Here is an 18,879-nt window from a genome sequence, read left to right as displayed (position 1 = left end):
CACTAACGACATGCATGATAACGAAATCGTTAATAATGATATTATCGTGCATATCGTATATAGTTAATAACGTGCGCTCCCGCGGATCATTATCTAACAATATCATTAGCGGTTGCTTGTTTCGGAGGGGATCCTGGTGATGTCACTTAATGATATTGTTCAGATATGACCCGCGTATTATTTGTTTTGCGGCACCGCCGTTATCAGTGGTGCCGCGTATCGTACAGTGTGTACAGTACATATGTTCTCTGTAAGGCGGGGATTCCAGAGCCTCAAACCTTTGGACCTGCCTACATTTATATGTAAAATCTGGGGGGAATGATTGGAGACACCGAGTGGCTGGGTGTGGGTCATTGGGTTGACCAAATTAAGGTCGACATGCATTGGATCGACCATTGAAAGTCGAAAAGGCCTTAGGCCGACACATGAAAAAAGGTTGACATGACTAAGGTCGAGAATGGCTAAGGTCAACACAATCATTTGGTCGGCAATGGTGAGTTTTTGACTTTTTTTATGTAGACATAAATGTTCATGGACAGCGTGTCGGTGCATAGCGTCCCCTCACCATGCACTTTTTTATTCTCTCTCCTCGCCCAAGTGGATGATAGGGAATGAAATACCACAGAATAATAAAAATCCAGCACTAGGATGGCATGTCCATATTATTGACAATCAGGGGCTGGCTGGCAACTTTTAGCCTGGGGGGCAAGTCCAGAGCACCGGCCCATAAGTAAAGGCCCCCATACACTAGCCGATTTTGGTCAGATTTCGGCCAGATCAGTCGGATCTGGCCGAAATCGGACCAAAATCGGCTAGTTTTGATGTCCCCTCAGATCCGATGCGCGGTCCCGTGCGCATCGGATCTGCGTCGGGTGGTCGGACCTGCTGCACGTCCGACCACCCGACTTGGGACCTAGTGGGGCGGCGGAGGGAGCAGGGGGGGCTGGGGACGCTGCGGGGGGCACAGGCGGCATTGAGCCGGGCAGGGGGAGCAGGGAGCTGTCAGTACTGCATAAAAAAAATAAAAGCCCATACAATGAATGGGCGGCCTGTGATTGGCTGAGCGCTCTCTCAGCCAGTCAGCAATTGGCAGAGAGAGTGCTCAGCCAATCACAGGCTGCCCATTCATTGTATAGGCTTTTTTTTCTAGCACTGACAGCTCCCGGCTCCCTCTGCCCGGCTCTATACCGCCTGTGTCCCCCGCAGTGTCCCCAGCCCCCCCTGCTCCCACCAGCAGCCCTGCTCTGTAGCCCCCCCCCCCCCCCCCCCCCCACACACACACACGTTTTTTACATGTGATAAATCGAGACGATTTATCACATGTAAAAAATGGCACATCAAGTGCCAATCTAATCAAGCTCCCCCCGGGGAGCAAGCGGGGAAGCTCAGGGGGAAGTCGGAGGCGACAAGTTACCCTAGTGTATGGGGGCCTTAACAGTGCATCGTTAAATTGAGTTTTTTTGTTTACAAAATCTGTATTAATAAAAAAAGATTAGGCCTGGAGTTGATTATACTGTAGATACTTGAATGAGCTCAGCTGTCACTTGCAGCACAACAGCCACACACAAGCAAGTTTCACTGACTATGATACGGCCTATGCACAGCAGCACGGCCGTATCCGTTTGCTTTGTACAGATGTAGCGCCGCTCATCCACCGGGGCTCGCCAGACCACCCCCATTGGTGAGCGGCGCTACATCTGACTGTTTGGGGAATGCGGCGGGGACCGGCGGCGAGGTGGCGGTGACCCGGGGGAGCCCCCCCCCCCAAAAATAACACATTGCCGTTAGTGGGTGGAGAATAATTCAGTAAGAGGGCAGAGATAAGATCGTGACCCATGGTCAAAAAACAAAACTTAAAACATTTGCCCCTTCAGAGGTGAGGTGGGTGGCGGCTGAGGGTTGGGAAAAAAACCCTACTCCCTCTATATAATAACAGGACACCAAAAGCTGCTCATCATCTATAATAATACCAGGGCACTACAGGCTGCTCCCCTGCATAAAAAGAACAGGACAGCACAGGCTGCTCCTTCTGTATAAAAAAAGAATAGGACAGTACAAGCTGCTCGCCCTGTATCAAAAGAATAGGACACCACAAGCTGCTTCCCCTGTATAAAAAGAACAGGTCACCACAGGCTGCACCCCCTGTATAATAATAATAACAGGTCACCACAGGCTGCTGCCCCTGTATAATAATAATAACAGGTCACCACAGGCTGCTCCCCCTGCATAATAATGGCAGGACACCAATCTCACCGCAAATTTTCCAGTCTCCAGGTCTGAACTGCACTCTCTTGCCCTCCGCCCGCTATCCTCTGCCCGCCAGCTCTTCCTCCATGTCAGATCAGACGCATGGGTAGGCGGCGGCGGCATCCTGTTACTCGGTCACTGCCAGGAGGCCCTCCCCTAATGACTCCGGACATATCCTCAAGCAGGAGGATGGCGGCCATGTTCTGGTAGCCGCGGCCATGTATTGAAGGCCACGGCCGGCGCTGTTTACAGAATGAAAGAGGGGGTGAGCAATATGCTGGTGCTGGACCACCGGGCGGCCCGCAGCAGTATGTGACAGAGTGGCCCGGGGGGCACATGGCACCCTGTCCCCCGGCCCAGCCCGCCCCTGTTGACAATGGAGGAATATACAGCAACCAGTTCTGTGTGATTTACATTATCACAGTGACAGTTAGGGGTGCCACCTACTGGTTTTATATACACTCAATTAAAGGAAAATACATTTGGTGGCCCTGCTGCTGCTCACCCGGCCCTGGGGCTGACACAGGGGGAGCTGGCCGCTCATTGAATAGGGCTTTTCGACTCTAATTAAATATACCCTATAGCTGGGGTAGCCAACCCTAGTCCTCGAGAGCTACCAACAGTGCATGTATTGCAGGTCTCCTCACAGAATCACAAGTGAGCTAATTAACTCCATCTGTGGATCTTTTAAAATGTGTCAGTGATTAATGAGTGCAGCTGTGCAGCAGCTAGGTTGTCTGGAAAATGTGAACTGTTGGTAGCTCTCGAGGGCTAGGGTTGGCTACCACTGCCCTATAGTATAGGTCGACAAAAGCCAGATTTAGTCCTCATGGTCCCCTAGACAAGGTACCGGTTCATCAAACAATCTATGGCCCTTATTCTGATTGAGTTGGATGGCTCCGAATGCGGCCGGCCGGCCGATGGTTGGTGTTTGCACATGTGCGGTGGCGTATCTGCGCATGTGCAAACGCCTCACACGTCCGAACACTGCGTGAGATCCATGAAGAAAATGATCGTATGGAACCATCCAAGCAGGGGGTGGAGAGGGGCGTGAAGGGCTGATTTTGCTCATTACCATATGCGTACACCCGCGTTTCATGGGCGTTCCCATGAAAACGCTGGGCGTATGTATGGTAATCTGGCCGTGATGCACGTGTGGGGGGCGGACATATGACAGCTGCCCGCCTGTATCCCTGCTTTCACACAGAGAAATGTCCGAGTGGTCTGGAGCACTCGGTGCTGCCTGACCACTCGGTCCAGCATTCGATGGTTGGCGACCATCGGAGGACGAGGGAGGTTCCCACAGATGGAGGAGGCGTTCGTATGAAAAATCCACTCGCGGTCCGTTTGGTCGGCGTCTTACCGCATTCGGACGGTGTGAGCGATCCGGACGGTAGGCGGGGCTAAGAACACTCGGTTCCTGTCTGAAAATACGCATCCGTCCGATTCAACTAGAATAAGGGCCAATATCTGTAGCAATATACTGTAATGTTGCTGACTGCAGCCTGCATGGACAGAGAACCTTGGTGCCTGCCCAGTCTACCAATAAATGCGCAGCTGCGTGAACATCGGCACTGGGTACAAACCTGAATCAGGCTCTAGGTGTTTTGGAAGTAGCTTACTACCTGTGTCACATGTAACCTGACTGCCCACATTCAGTGGATGACACCATTCTGTGTGTTCACACATTCTTCATCCTATCTGAGAACATCAAACGGACTTTGGGAGTGTGATCAGGTCCATGTGATGTCATGGTCCATGTGATGTCATGACGTGACAGTAGCGCAATGCTCCTCTGGGAATATTTTAGACTGCCAGGATATCTTTATGGTGCCCCTTGGGTCCTAGACAGGGACATGGGTTACCTTGTGGAAAATCCACCTCTGAGTACAAGAGTCAATAGATCGACCCCAAAAGGCCGGCATGCACAATGTTGACCCTGGAAAAAGATCAACACAGCACAGGCAAAAGGCTGGCACAGAAAAGATTGTCACGTCACCTTTTTTGGTGTAAGTGTCGACACCTGAGCATGTGATCTCTCAAGGAGCGTCCCGCTTCACTCTCCATGTCCGAGGAACTTTACAGTTTGCAATAACCATGTTGACGTTTTACTTGTCAACCTTTTGCCCAACCATCGACCACATGTCTGTCGACCATATTGTGTTGACATTGGGCAAGATGCATCAAACTTCAAAAAGTGATGAAGTGATAAACAGCCAGCCAATCCGCTCCTAACTGTCACATTACAGGCTTGGTTTGAAAAAATGGTAGTTGGGGTCAGATTGGCTGGTACTTTATCTCTTTGCACTTTATCACTTTTTAAAGCTTGGTGCATTTGATCCATTGCCAATCAGCCATCGGATACCAACTTCTACAGTGTATAAAGTACGGATGGTGTAATGGTTACATTACTGCCTCACAGCACTGAGGTCATGGGTTCTATCCCCACCATGTGTTATATATACGGGGCAGTACGGATGGTGTAATGGTTAGCATTACTGCCTCACAGCGCTGAGGTCATGGGTTCTATCCTCACCATGTGTTATATATACTGGGCAGTACGGATGGTGTAATGGTTATAGCATTACTGCCTCACAGCACTGAGGTCATGGGTTCCATTCCCACCATGTGTTATATATACGGGGCAGTACGGATGGTGTAATGGTTACATTACTGCCTCACAGCACTGAGGTCATGGGTTCCATTCCCACCATGTGTTATATATACGGGGCAGTACGGATGGTGTAATGGTTACATTACTGCCTCACAGCACTGAGGTCATGGGCTCTATCCCCACCATGTGTTATATATACGGGGCAGTACGGATGGTGTAATGGTTATAGCATTACTGCCTCACAGTGCTGAGGTCATGGGTTCTATCCCCACCATGTGTTATATATACAGGGCAGTACGGATGGTGTAATGGTTACATTACTGCCTCACAGCACTGAGGTCATGGGTTCTATCCCCACCATGTGTTATATATACGGGGCAGTACAGATGGTGTAATGGTTACATTACTGCCTCACAGCACTGAGGTCACGGGTTCTATTCCCACCATGTGTTATATATACGGGGCAGTACGGATGGTGTAATGGTTACATTACTGCCTCACAGCACTGAGGTCATGGGTTCTATCCCCACCATGTGTTATATATACGGGGCAGTACAGATGGTGTAATGGTTACATTACTGCCTCACAGCACTGAGGTCACGGGTTCTATCCCCACCATGTGTTATATATACGGGGCAGTACGGATGGTGTAATGGTTACATTACTGCCTCACAGCACTGAGGTCATGGGTTCTATCCCCACCATGTGTTATATATACGGGGCAGTACGGATGGTGTAATGGTTACATTACAGCCTCACAGCACTGAGGACATGGGTTCTATCCCCACCATGTGTTATATATACAGGGCAGTACGGATAGTGTAATGGTTACATTACAGCCTCACAGCACTGAGGTCATGGGTTCTATCCCCACCATGTGTTATATATACGGGGCAGTACGGACGGTGTAATGGTTACATTACTGCCTCACAGCGCTGAGGTCATGGGTTCTATCCCCACCATGTGTTATATATACGGGGCAGTACAGATGGTGTAATGGTTAGCATTACTGCTTCACAGCGCTGAGGTCATGGGTTCTATTCCCACCATGTGTTATATATACGGGGCAGTACGGATGGTGTAATGGTTACATTACTGCCTCACAGCGCTGAGGTCATGGGTTCTATCCCCACCATGTGTTATATATACGGGGCAGTACGGATGGTGTAATGGTTACATTACTGCCTCACAGCGCTGAGGTCATGGGTTCTATCCCCACCATGTGTTATATATACTGGGCAGTACGGATGGCGTAGTGGTTACATTACTGCCTCACAGCACTGAGGTCATGGGTTCTATCCCCACCATGTGTTATATATACGGGGCAGTACGGATGGTGTAATGGTTACATTACTGCCTCACAGTACTGAGGTCATGGGTTCTATCCCCACCATGTGTTATATATACGGGGCAGTACGGATGGTGTAATGGTTACATTACAGCCTCACAGCACTGAGGACATGGGTTCTATCCCCACCATGTGTTATATATACAGGGCAGTACGGATGGTGTAATGGTTACATTACAGCCTCACAGCACTGAGGTCATGGGTTCTATCCCCACCATGTGTTATATATACGGGGCAGTACGGACGGTGTAATGGTTACATTACTGCCTCACAGCGCTGAGGTCATGGGTTCTATCCCCACCATGTGTTATATATACGGGGCAGTACAGATGGTGTAATGGTTAGCATTACTGCTTCACAGCACTGAGGTCATGGGTTCTATTCCCACCATGTGTTATATATACGGGGCAGTACGGATGGTGTAATGGTTACATTACTGCCTCACAGCGCTGAGGTCATGGGTTCTATCCCCACCATGTATTATATATACGGGGCAGTACGGATGGTGTAGTGGTTAGCATTACTGCCTCACAGTACTGAGGTCATGGGCTCTATTCCCACCATGTGTTATATATACGGGGCAGTACGGATGGCGTAGTGGTTACATTACTGCCTCACAGCACTGAGGTCATGGGTTCTATCCCCACCATGTGTTATATATACGGGGCAGTACGGATGGCGTAGTGGTTACATTACTGCCTCACAGCACTGAGGTCATGGGTTCTATCCCCACCATGTGTTATATATACGGGGCAGTACGGATGGTGTAATGGTTACATTACTGCCTCACAGTACTGAGGTCATGGGTTCTATCCCCACCATGTGTTATATATACGGGGCAGTACGGATGGTGTAATGGTTACATTACTGCCTCACAGCACTGAGGTCATGGGTTCTATCCCCACCATGTGTTATATATACGGGGCAGTACGGATGGCGTAGTGGTTACATTACTGCCTCACAGCACTGAGGTCATGGGTTCTATCCCCACCATGTGTTATATATACGGGGCAGTACGGATGGTGTAATGGTTACATTACTGCCTCACAGTACTGAGGTCATGGGTTCTATCCCCACCATGTGTTATATATACGGGGCAGTACGGATGGTGTAATGGTTACATTACAGCCTCACAGCACTGAGGACATGGGTTCTATCCCCACCATGTGTTATATATACAGGGCAGTACGGATGGTGTAATGGTTACATTACAGCCTCACAGCACTGAGGTCATGGGTTCTATCCCCACCATGTGTTATATATACGGGGCAGTACGGACGGTGTAATGGTTACATTACTGCCTCACAGCGCTGAGGTCATGGGTTCTATCCCCACCATGTGTTATATATACGGGGCAGTACAGATGGTGTAATGGTTAGCATTACTGCTTCACAGCACTGAGGTCATGGGTTCTATTCCCACCATGTGTTATATATACGGGGCAGTACGGATGGTGTAATGGTTACATTACTGCCTCACAGCGCTGAGGTCATGGGTTCTATCCCCACCATGTATTATATATACGGGGCAGTACGGATGGTGTAGTGGTTAGCATTACTGCCTCACAGTACTGAGGTCATGGGCTCTATTCCCACCATGTGTTATATATACGGGGCAGTACGGATGGCGTAGTGGTTACATTACTGCCTCACAGCACTGAGGTCATGGGTTCTATCCCCACCATGTGTTATATATACGGGGCAGTACGGATGGCGTAGTGGTTACATTACTGCCTCACAGCACTGAGGTCATGGGTTCTATCCCCACCATGTGTTATATATACGGGGCAGTACGGATGGTGTAATGGTTACATTACAGCCTCACAGCACTGAGGACATGGGTTCTATCCCCACCATGTGTTATATATACGGGGCAGTACGGATGGTGTAATGGTTACATTACAGCCTCACAGCACTGAGGTCATGGGTTCTATCCCCACCATGTGTTATATATACGGGGCAGTACGGACGGTGTAATGGTTACATTACAGCCTCACAGCGCTGAGGTCATGGGTTCTATCCCCACCATGTGTTATATATACGGGGCAGTACAGATGGTGTAATGGTTAGCATTACTGCTTCACAGCACTGAGGTCATGGGTTCTATTCCCACCATGTGTTATATATACGGGGCAGTACGGATGGTGTAATGGTTACATTACTGCCTCACAGCGCTGAGGTCATGGGTTCTATCCCCACCATGTATTATATATACGGGGCAGTACGGATGGTGTAGTGGTTAGCATTACTGCCTCACAGTACTGAGGTCATGGGCTCTATTCCCACCATGTGTTATATATACGGGGCAGTACGGATGGTGTAGTGGTTAGCATTACTGCCTTACAGCGCTGAGGTCATGGGCTCTATTCCCACCATGTGTTATATATACGGGGCAGTACGGATGGTGTAGTGGTTAGCATTACTGCCTTACAGCGCTGAGGTCATGGGCTCTATTCCCACCATGTGTTATATATACGGGCAGTACGGATGGTGTAATGGTTACATTACTGCCTCACAGCACTGAGGCCATGGGTTCTATCCCCACCATGTGTTATATATACGGGCAGTACAGACGGTGTAATGGTTACATTACTGCCTCACAGCGCTGAGGTCAAGGGTTCGATTCCCGCCATGGCTCTAACAGTGTGGGGTTTGTATATTCTCCCCGTGCTTGCGTGGGTTTCCTCCGGGTACTCCGGTTTCCTCCCACAATCCCAAAATATACAGGTAGGTTAATTGGCTCCCAACAAATAAACCCTAGACTGTCTGTGTGTGCGTGTACATGTGGTAGGGAATATAGATTGTAAGCTCCACTGGGGCAGGGATTGATGTGAGTGTTCAACTATACTCTGTAAAGCGCTGCAGAATATGTGTGCGATATATAAGAAACGGTTAATAAATAAATGTACAGAACATATGTATAAGGGACGCATAATAATAAGATATCGCCTGTGTACTGTCACAGTGATACCTGGATTCTACACACACACACAAGTCAAATAGTTTAATAACAACTTGATCTTTAGAAGCTAAAATGACCATACCTGATAATATACAGTCATATATAGTAGTGTGTGGGGAATGTGCATCATACTGGCAATGCTATACACATATCACATGGCATAATGTATTCATGTCCCCCTTCCCTGTAGAATGCAAGCTCTCACGAGCAGGGCCCTCTCTCCTCACGTGCTTTCCTAATGCTACCCATACACTTGTGCAATTGCATTCGACGCAATATCCGGTTCCATTTCCCCTGAAGCTCACCTTTTGCTAAATCGCATCAGAAATGCTTTTTTTGGCTTACAATTGTGCATACAATCATACGATTTATCGAATGCCTCTAAAAAAATTGGGCGGGATCGAATGCAAATGCATCAAATGCTGTATAAAAAACGCACCAGTTTATTGAACAGATCTGTGCACAATGGGTGGAGGGGGAGTGGCCGGGAAGTGAGGAGAAATATTCAGGAATCGAAGATCGCATTTCGAAAAATCGAATGCGCACAAAACAGCATTCGACCGCACGTACAACTCCATAATATAACATAAGATCATGAGACGCGAGATTCGACAGGCGGACTGCGCATTCAGGGGAAATGTGAGGAAGAATTACTTCACAGAAAGAGTAGTAGATAAGTGGAATAGCCTCCCATCAGAGGTGGTAGAGGCAAATACAGTAGTACAATGTAAACAAGCTTGGGATAGGCATAGTGATATCCTTACAAAGAAAAATATGGTTTGAGGTAACATATTAGTTACTATGTACTTGTCCCAAATAAACCAAGTGGCTCTCATAGAGTTATCAAGGACAGTGGCTCTGCAAATGTTGTAGAACTACAAGTCCCAACATCCTGAGGAAGCAGATAGAGAGACCCTGTCTGCCTGACCCTGCAAGGTGTGCATAGTGGGGTGGGTCTAGCCCTGGTGGGCAGGGGCGCTTACCTGCTGCTCCGCATACAGGGGAAGCCTCTTGGTGTTGGCTGTCAGTGTGCTCAGCGGGAGCTCCGGGGTTCTCTCTTCCATGTCAGAGCCAGTGTGAGCCTGAGGCGTGCAGCGAGTCCTGCAACCACTAGAGGGCGGGGCTGAGCAAAAGAAGGTTTAAAGGGACAACGGTGAGGCTGAACTGTCTTCTTCCCACAGCTGTCAGTGCTGCTACGGGGAAAGTGTGAAAAAAAATGTCTATTACACTACAGTTTATATATTTCAACAAGTGTGGCTTAGGAATGAGCAGCTCATAACAAATCTTACATTTTCATATGGAAAATTAAGTTTATTTTGATTTTTAGTACTCTTTACCTAGAAGGGCGCCCATCGCGGGCATCGCATGCCATTATAATGGCATGCGATGCGACCGATGCAATGCCCGCGATTTTACATAGAAATACATGTTAAAATGTAAATCGCGTCGGTCGCATCGCATGCGACCAAAAAATCGCATGCAATGTTTCCGACGCGATTACCGCGATTTCCCATAGGGAACAATGTTAAATGTCCCAATTGACCCGATTTTCCATAGGGAATGTTAAATGGCCCACAGTGGCAAAATAGGCACCCTGAAGTGTGAAATGGCCCCCCCAATTGTTAACGCCAACCCACGATCAACGTCAACCCGAAGCGTGGCGAGCGGCGGCGGTACGCGTCCTACGACCTTTTCATTCCCCCACTATCCACGTCGGTGTGGAGTTGAGAATAGAAAGTGTGGCGAGCGCAGCGAGCCACCGAGCCTGAAGCGTGGCGAGCCCCGCGAGGGGACGCGGATACCTTCACAGGTATCCGCGTCCCCTCGCGGGCTTCACAGGTGTCCGCGTCCGCTCGCCTCGCTGCGCTCGCCACACTTTCTATTCTCAACTGGATAGTGGGGGTATGAAAAGGTCGTAGGACGCGTACCGCTGCGCTCACCACGCTTCGGGTTCACGTTGATCGTGGGGTGGCGTTAACAATTGGGGGGGCCATTTCACACTTCAGGGTGCCTATTTGGCCTCTGTGGGCCATTTAACATTGTTCCCTATGGAAAATCGGGTCAATTGGGACATTTAACATTGTTCCCTATGGGAAATCACGGTAATCGCGTCGGTCGCATCGCATGCGATTTTTTGGTCGCATGCGATGCGACCGACGCGATTTTTTACCTTGCTATGCCCAAGATCAAAATCGTGGGCGCCCTTCTAGGTAAAGAGTACCTGATTTTCTTTTTAACCGAAAAAAAATGGTGCAACTAATGGCAGAGTAGAAATTCGGTCTATAACCAGGACTGCAATACTTGCTGGCTACAGTATAAGGAATGCAAATTAATTTAATTGATCATCAATTAAATAATTAACATTATTTATCATGTTGGGATTTTGAATGCATACGTGACTGCTGTTATACACCCCATGCTGCATGGTAAATAAAGCCAGACACCACCCCCCACCCCCCCACCCCCCCCCCCCACAGCGACATGTCTCCCGATTGCCTATGGCACCAACAGTCGGCCAATAAGGTAAGCATATACACTTACTGATCAGCTGGAAGGTCAGTGGACTATCTATACATACAGCCAGATTCACCAATATATCTGCCATCAGCTGTGCTGACATATATTGATGAATGGAGTCACCATTCTGGGGTACTGTCCAGTCCGGATTTTACCCATACCCGGTATGTTATCCAGTAGCCTTTTTTACAAACCTACAGACCAGTGGCGTAACTATAGCTCCGCAGCCCCCGCGGTGGCGGGGGGGCGCAGAGAAATTGGGGGCGCCGCCGGGGGGGCTGCGGGGCTATAGTTACCCGCGGTCTGCGTCTCGCCCGGCTCTCTGTCGGGACCTTCCTGACGTCACGGTCCCGGTCGGCTCCTGCTGCAATGAAAACTGACAATTAGAAAATGGCTGCCCCCATACTGCAGACAGTTTTCATTGTAGCAGCAGGAGCCGGCCGGGACCGTGACGTCAGGAAGGTCCCGACAGAGAGCTGGGCGAGAGTCGGACGCAGACCGCAGGTAAGAAGGGGGGGGGGGGGCAGGTTAGGTGGGGGGCGCCGAATAAACGTGCGGCGGGGGGGCTATAAATAGTTAGTTACGCCCCTGGCTTCCTGTTTAGGCATATCACTATGGTCGATTACACACTTGATCTAACCAAAGCGACGCAAACCGTTTGGATGACATCATTTCATTGCGACACCGGGATGGGCTTGTGCGCCTTCCCGGTGCTGCCGCGGTTATTGAATGTATTTAAGGTAAGGACTCTTTGCTTTGTTACCCTGATGTAGATAATTTTGTATTGAAACATTGCGTTCTCTATTACAGCAAGATTGCTGCTAGTCTCGTGATGTTGTGCTGCTGCTGTGTGGGGGCACCCATCGGCTGTATGAACGTATGTGGCTGTGCCGGACCGTGGAACACCAGTGTTCTAATCAGAGAACACTGGTTAGTACAGATCTCCCATACACACATCGCTGTGTGTATGGGCTATCTAGCAAGCTCTGTGTGCTGAGTGATCTGATTAGACTTAGGGGCCCATTTATCATTGATCTCATTTACAATGCAATCTGGGCGGAATATTACATCATATCACCTAAATGTATCACCTGCCAGGCGCAGGGACAGGGCTCTGAAAGAAGCCTGTCCCTGCGATGCGGTCAGCTGGAAGCCGGGGGTTCTGGCATGCGCGGTTAGTGCCGCCGCAGCGCGATCAGTAGCCCATAGGCTACAATGAGTGATCGCCATCTCAGATTGCCGATAACCTAGGGATGCGAAGCCGGGCTGCCCGATGTTGATGCATCGGGAAGCTTCGCATCCAACCCTTAGAAACCTATGGGGGAGGTGGCAGACGGTGATGCAGGGGGATCGCAGCAGGGATTGGAGATTCCTGCTGCGGTCCCCCTTTGGTACATTACGGTGATTCTTAATATTTGCAGCTAACCCCCAAAAATGCCTATTCGGGGATCAGAGATTTAGCCACAATTATTGTTTGATAAATGCGGCCCTAAATCACTCAGCACACAATGCTCACATCGCCCCGTATGTATGAGCTTAATACTGTATTTGCTTTCTGAATACTATGTACTCCAGAGGCAGCCTTTCAACAAAGAATAACATGTTCAGGACCCATTGTCTAATGGTGGAAATCAGCTGCTAGAGCACATTTACTGTCCTTTAGAACACCATACAGGGATGAGCAGAGCCACACTGACTCACCATTGGTAATTGTGTAGACAGAAGGTAGCTATTGTTTACACGGCCACAGGAGACCGGCTCAGAGATTTCTCCTATGATAAAACCTCTGTCACAGACGGGAAGCTTACATTACTAAACCCAGAGCTCACCGGGCAGGTACAGGAAGTGAGCAGGTATTGGAAGAACATAACAGTCACAGCATCTTCTTCTTTGGAGAATTTACAGAGTACCTAATCTGTATGCCCACCTACATCAGAGTGGCAGGGTGACCACTGCCTTATTACTAGTTATATAGCGCACACATATTCCGAAGCGCTGTACAGAGAACATTAGAACATTCACATCAGTCCCTGCCCCAGTGGAGCTTACACTCTATATTCCCTACCACATGTACACGCACATTCAGGTACAGTATATGACGTTTGTCACTTTACCCTTTGAGTGCCATCATCGCTGTGAGACGTTCAAAATATCCGCTAAAAATGTCAGCGTCGCTCGCATTTGTTATATAAATTCAAATAAAAACTTTTGTGTAAAAAAAAAAAAAAAAAAAAAGATTATATTTCCTATATAAGGTAATAACAGGACATTATCATGGATCAAAATGTTTGCTTGGCAATTTTCACACCTATTTTGACAAATTCATTTGGCACTCAAAGGGTTGAACTGAAAACCAATTTATGGGGAATAGGTGGCCATCAAGAGACTTACCTGTAGCCATAAACATAGGTCAGGGTCTCTTCCCTAAACTAGATCAGTGGGCTTGATTTAGACTTTTGTAAAATAGGGAGAGGATCCTGTTCCTCCACAAAGCCAAGGGACCTTTAAGTGGAAAATGGTCCCCAAACAGAGCAGCCTAAAGTCCCTTCAGTAGACAAGGTTCTTCAGGTCTAAGGACTCTTCCACAAGTAAGCTAGGGTAGCCCGCTTTCCCCTAGAATATGCCCGAGCCTCTGCCATGATCAGAGAGACCATGGAGAACTAGGTCAACATGGACCTTCTACTAATGACTCCAACCCTCTGTCTACAACCACTCCGGAAAGGCCGCAGCTGGCCAAGTGCCAAGTAAAGGGCAATGTTTATAGATCTACCTGGAAGGGCAGAAGCAGGTACATGTTAGGGGCAGGTGAGAACAGCTTTATATAGTTCGTAGTTTCTCCTTTTAGTGATGATGGATAAGACACTTCGGCCCTGCGACTCATGTGGTGATGTGTCAGGGAGAAGGTTCATAATCTTTTTCTAGTTACATGAAGGAGAATACAAGGAAAAGACAGTAGCCCTGGGGAATAAGGAGGCAAGACCCTCGGGGAGGTAGAACAGGTGGCTACATGGAGGAGGGGACATGAAGCCCATGGAGGTCAAAGGGCATTAGATGCTGCAAAGAGGAGACATGAAAAAACTGTCAGAATAGGAGGCCACAAATACCATGCTACATAATCCATGCAGAGGACAGGGGGATATAAGAGTCATGAATCCTGTGGCTGAGTCAGGACTGCAAGATGCATTCACGGATCCTAGAGGCGCAGGATAGATATGAAACACTGGAGGCTAGCGGCAGTGGACATGGTTAAACAAGGTCCTATATATAGATATATTTTAGAGAGAGAGAAAGAGGGGAGGCGGGTAGGGTTTAAGAAAACATGCTGATCAGTAACACACTATCCTGGGTAAAGCAGGCATGTCCAAACAATGGCCCTCCAGCTGTTGTGAAACTACCAGTCCCATCATGCCTTGCCAGTTTTGCTATTAGGGATCGCTAAAACTAATGCAAGGCATGCTGGGATGTGTAGTTTCGCAACAGCTGGAGGGCCACGGTTTGGACATGCCTGGGGAAGAGCATACGAGACAACTGTAACAGCCCTGCTCGTTGGAGGTGCCGAATGCTAAACAAAATTAGACTTTAAAAAATAAATAAAAAATTATGCAGCAGTGATTTAAAAGGCCGATCTCAGACACAATTATATATGTCCCCATAGCGGTAATGGCCATAGTTACACCAGCAGGATTATTACATGTTAAGCAAACATTACAAGGAGAAGGTCCTTAATGAAAGCCCTAGAAGAGGCCCTTGTGTAATAAAGCTTCCCATACTCTACTCCACCTGGACCCATCAGAACTGCAGCCACCTGGATTCTTCCTGTGCTGACAATTCTACTGAAGGCCAAAGACCACATTCTACTTACATGAGATTCTGTCGTCTGGTGCTTAGATCACGGTAGTGGAAAACCAAAACTCATGTACAACAACGAAAGGTTCCTTTACAAGCAGGTTAGAAAACCTACTTTCCATGCTAGGCAACCACTACCGATATCCCTACAGTTACTGTTCATTATGTTCCCAAACTCTCCCATGATGCTTCAGTATATGGCCAATGCCGTATGGCATTTTTCTTGTTCAATTATTTGCATCTACTCCATTATTATTGCTTTGGTTACTGCAGCTTTCTGGTAAGTTATGGTTATTACACTATACAGGTCGAGTATCCCGTATCCGAATATCCGTTATCCGAATTATTCCGAAATACGGACATTCCAGAAAGTGAAAAAAAATTTTTTTTTTTGCTAAAAACTCACTGGGGACATATGTAACAGCATCACTGGGGACATGATATGTAACTGGCACTATATATGTACAAGACAATGATTGCTTGGCATTCAAATTCAGTGCTGAGATAGTACACACATTTTGTTTCACGTTTTGAAACCTTGTTTTTTGAACAATTAAAATATGTTTGTGTGTATTTTATGTGGTAATAAAATATATTTGTGTGTATATTATGTGTTTATACAGCATAAATGCAAGATACTTCAAAATACATCATTGAAATATTAAAATATTCCGAAATACGGAATAATCCGTTATCCAAAATTCTCCTGGTCCCGAGCATTTTGGATACGGGATACTCAACCTGTACACCATATTTTCAAAATGAGAAAGTCCATATAATATGGTTTCATTGTCAGACGCAGCCAGCCCAGTGTAAGGATCACCATACACTCGTCCGACTTGGACACTTTCACCCGACGGATCAGGCCGAGAAATCGCATGCATTTGATATCCTATGCCATGCGTTCCGGATCAGAGTTGGACCTGCTGCAAAAAATAATTTCTCCCGGTTTATATTCCAATTGTAGAATTGTGAACACGTCTTCAAATGTCCCAACACACATACGTTTAACAGATGTGCATTTCTTATGAATATACATAAAGATCTGGTGTTATATTCCAGACTCCATCCCCAATTTTAGTAAAACCATTTAAGCTTTGGCAGCTAAGAATTATGACTGAATTTGGGCTGGTTTTCCATTCTTAGATGACAAAAAGGCCTACGCTGCGCCTCACCTCTTTGGGGGGAATTAAAGTAGTTTGCCCACCAGCGGCCATTGCGTGGCTTCCTATGGAGAAATGAAAGTGTAGCCCTGTTTAGCCGCGCACAGTACCCGGCCCAGAGATTGCGTTACACTGTTTTCATGGGCTGGGAACTAGCATTGAACGAACATCTGACATTCACATTAAACCTCAGTGACTTACCTTTGGCCTTAGGCAATGCAAGCGCGTGGTTACCGCGGCTCGGTGGTATTACACCACTCTGGAATGTTAAGATCTGCGAAGCGTACGCCGGCCACACAGCCGTGCGGTCGCTTCACACGCTTACCTCCTTCTGTGCCTGATTATAGTCCTTCTCAGGACTCTTACTTACAAAATTCCGTGTCCGTTAATATCAGTCCTTATCAGGACTCTAATGTTGTTATTTTACTGTATGTGGTGCCAGAGTACATCCTTAATTTATTAGCGATTTAAATCCTCCGTGGGACTCCGTGTAGTACCCACAGTAATTATCGGATCTGCTGCGCCACTATACTTATGACAGTAGGAACAATCTGTATTCAGCGACCTAAACTGAGTGACAGTGTATACATTCATTATCTCCTGCGTCACTCTGGAGCTGATTACCGAGTATTATACTAACTAACCAGCGATCTGTTTAGTCCAGAAACGCTTGGATAATCGACTGTACAAGCACCAATTAATTGCACAGTGTGTACCTGCACACGGTCATAAATTAAAACTGGGTGGAAGCCTATACTCTCAATAGCCTGAGCGCTATTTTGAAGCCTACTGCTAAACATCATACTATCAGACTGTCGATCTGAGCAGCCCAGTACTGACCAATATACTAATAAAACAGCACCAATTTATTGTATAGTGTGTATGTGAAAAATAATATGTGCATTAACTGTCACAAAAAACAAAAAAATAAACAGCAGCAAACAAGTGGATAAATTGTATAAACTATGTATCTAAATCTCAGTGTGTATAAAGGAGTACTTTGAACAAATAAAGGGGACAATACTAGTGATATAGTGCTCTAACTGGAACGCACGTACCTAAACGAATAAAGAGGGGACCCCTTTGGGATATTCCTTTCCCCCCCCCCGCAATAATAAGACCATATAGGACGTGTTCACACTAAAAACAAGCCGAATCTATCTGTAAGAGGGGACCCGGCTGGGACATTATACTCCTCTAACATTGTATTAATCTCATAAGACCAATTAATCGGTCAGTGTGTAGATATATGAGGATAGCTACGGCACTGAAATTCACCAACCTATGTGTATAAATAAATCCTACCAGTCTCCTATATGAGAGGAGACCCGACAGGGATATAAAACTCCTCCGGTCTGAATGCGCAGACCACCTTGATATTTTTGTATGAACGAGATAGTGCAATAACCTATTTAACTGGGAAATTTATGTGAAGAGGGACCCTGTAGGGGCATTACTTCCCTACACCAATCCCAGAGGTGCACTTACTCTTGTCCCACAAATCCACACGCAAGAAGAACATACACACCGGGAGATTTAGAAATTGGATCAATTCCAAACTTCAATAATATGATAATTCTTTCTTTTTATCCTATACTTTATTCAATATAACACTGGCATATCTCTAAGAGGCACCACTCTACTTAGTCAATTGACAGACACGGACAGGCACACATATAAGGATCACCCCATATCAATACCTCAATAACCCCACCCGCCGTTCCCTGTAATACAGGCCATCTGGAGCCATCAGAGACGGTTTAAGGGAAATTAAATAAGAGGTAATAATAGGAGAAGTGACCAATTAAATAGGAGGTATAGCGTGTTAAACCGCACGTGCACCTTTTAAATCACTGTATTCACCGTTTAATGTTTTATGTCAAGTTTGTATATTTCGCAGTTTTAAATGAACCAATTAAAAGGTATTTTTTATGAGTCTAAAATTAATTTCTTTTTTGGTGCACCACACCTGTGACAATCCCTACCCTTTCTAAATCTTTGCTCACAATACAATGGGAAGGGAACTGTAATGGTTTAAGCATCCTCAGATGACACAGTATAACCGCAGGATTCAGACGAGGTCATGTGACCTGCGTGACTGTTGAGGCTCATTCATAAATCTGACTGGACTCAAAACAGTGGAAGAGACAAACAATGAAATGAAAGCAGCCAATGTTACACTC

General features: G+C 47.1%; 1 protein-coding gene across 1 annotated transcript in view; it reads right to left on the bottom strand.

The window, feature by feature from the left end:
• The window catches only part of MFSD2B (MFSD2 lysolipid transporter B, sphingolipid), a 36,512-nt gene extending 26,269 nt beyond the window's left edge, over nucleotides 1-10,243 (bottom strand). The window contains exon 1 of the mRNA XM_083178627.1: nucleotides 10,154-10,243. Coding sequence (XP_083034753.1) covers nucleotides 10,154-10,234 — 81 coding nt within the window. The 5' untranslated portion in view covers nucleotides 10,235-10,243. The remainder of the gene's footprint in view (nucleotides 1-10,153) is intronic.
• Nucleotides 10,244-18,879: the final 8,636 nt, after the last annotated feature.

This window comes from Crinia signifera, chromosome 3 (assembly GCF_055691185.1).
Source record: "Crinia signifera chromosome 3, ASM5569118v1, whole genome shotgun sequence".
Lineage (NCBI taxonomy): Eukaryota > Metazoa > Chordata > Amphibia > Anura > Myobatrachidae > Crinia > Crinia signifera.
This window is presented reverse-complemented; position numbering and strand designations above follow the sequence as displayed.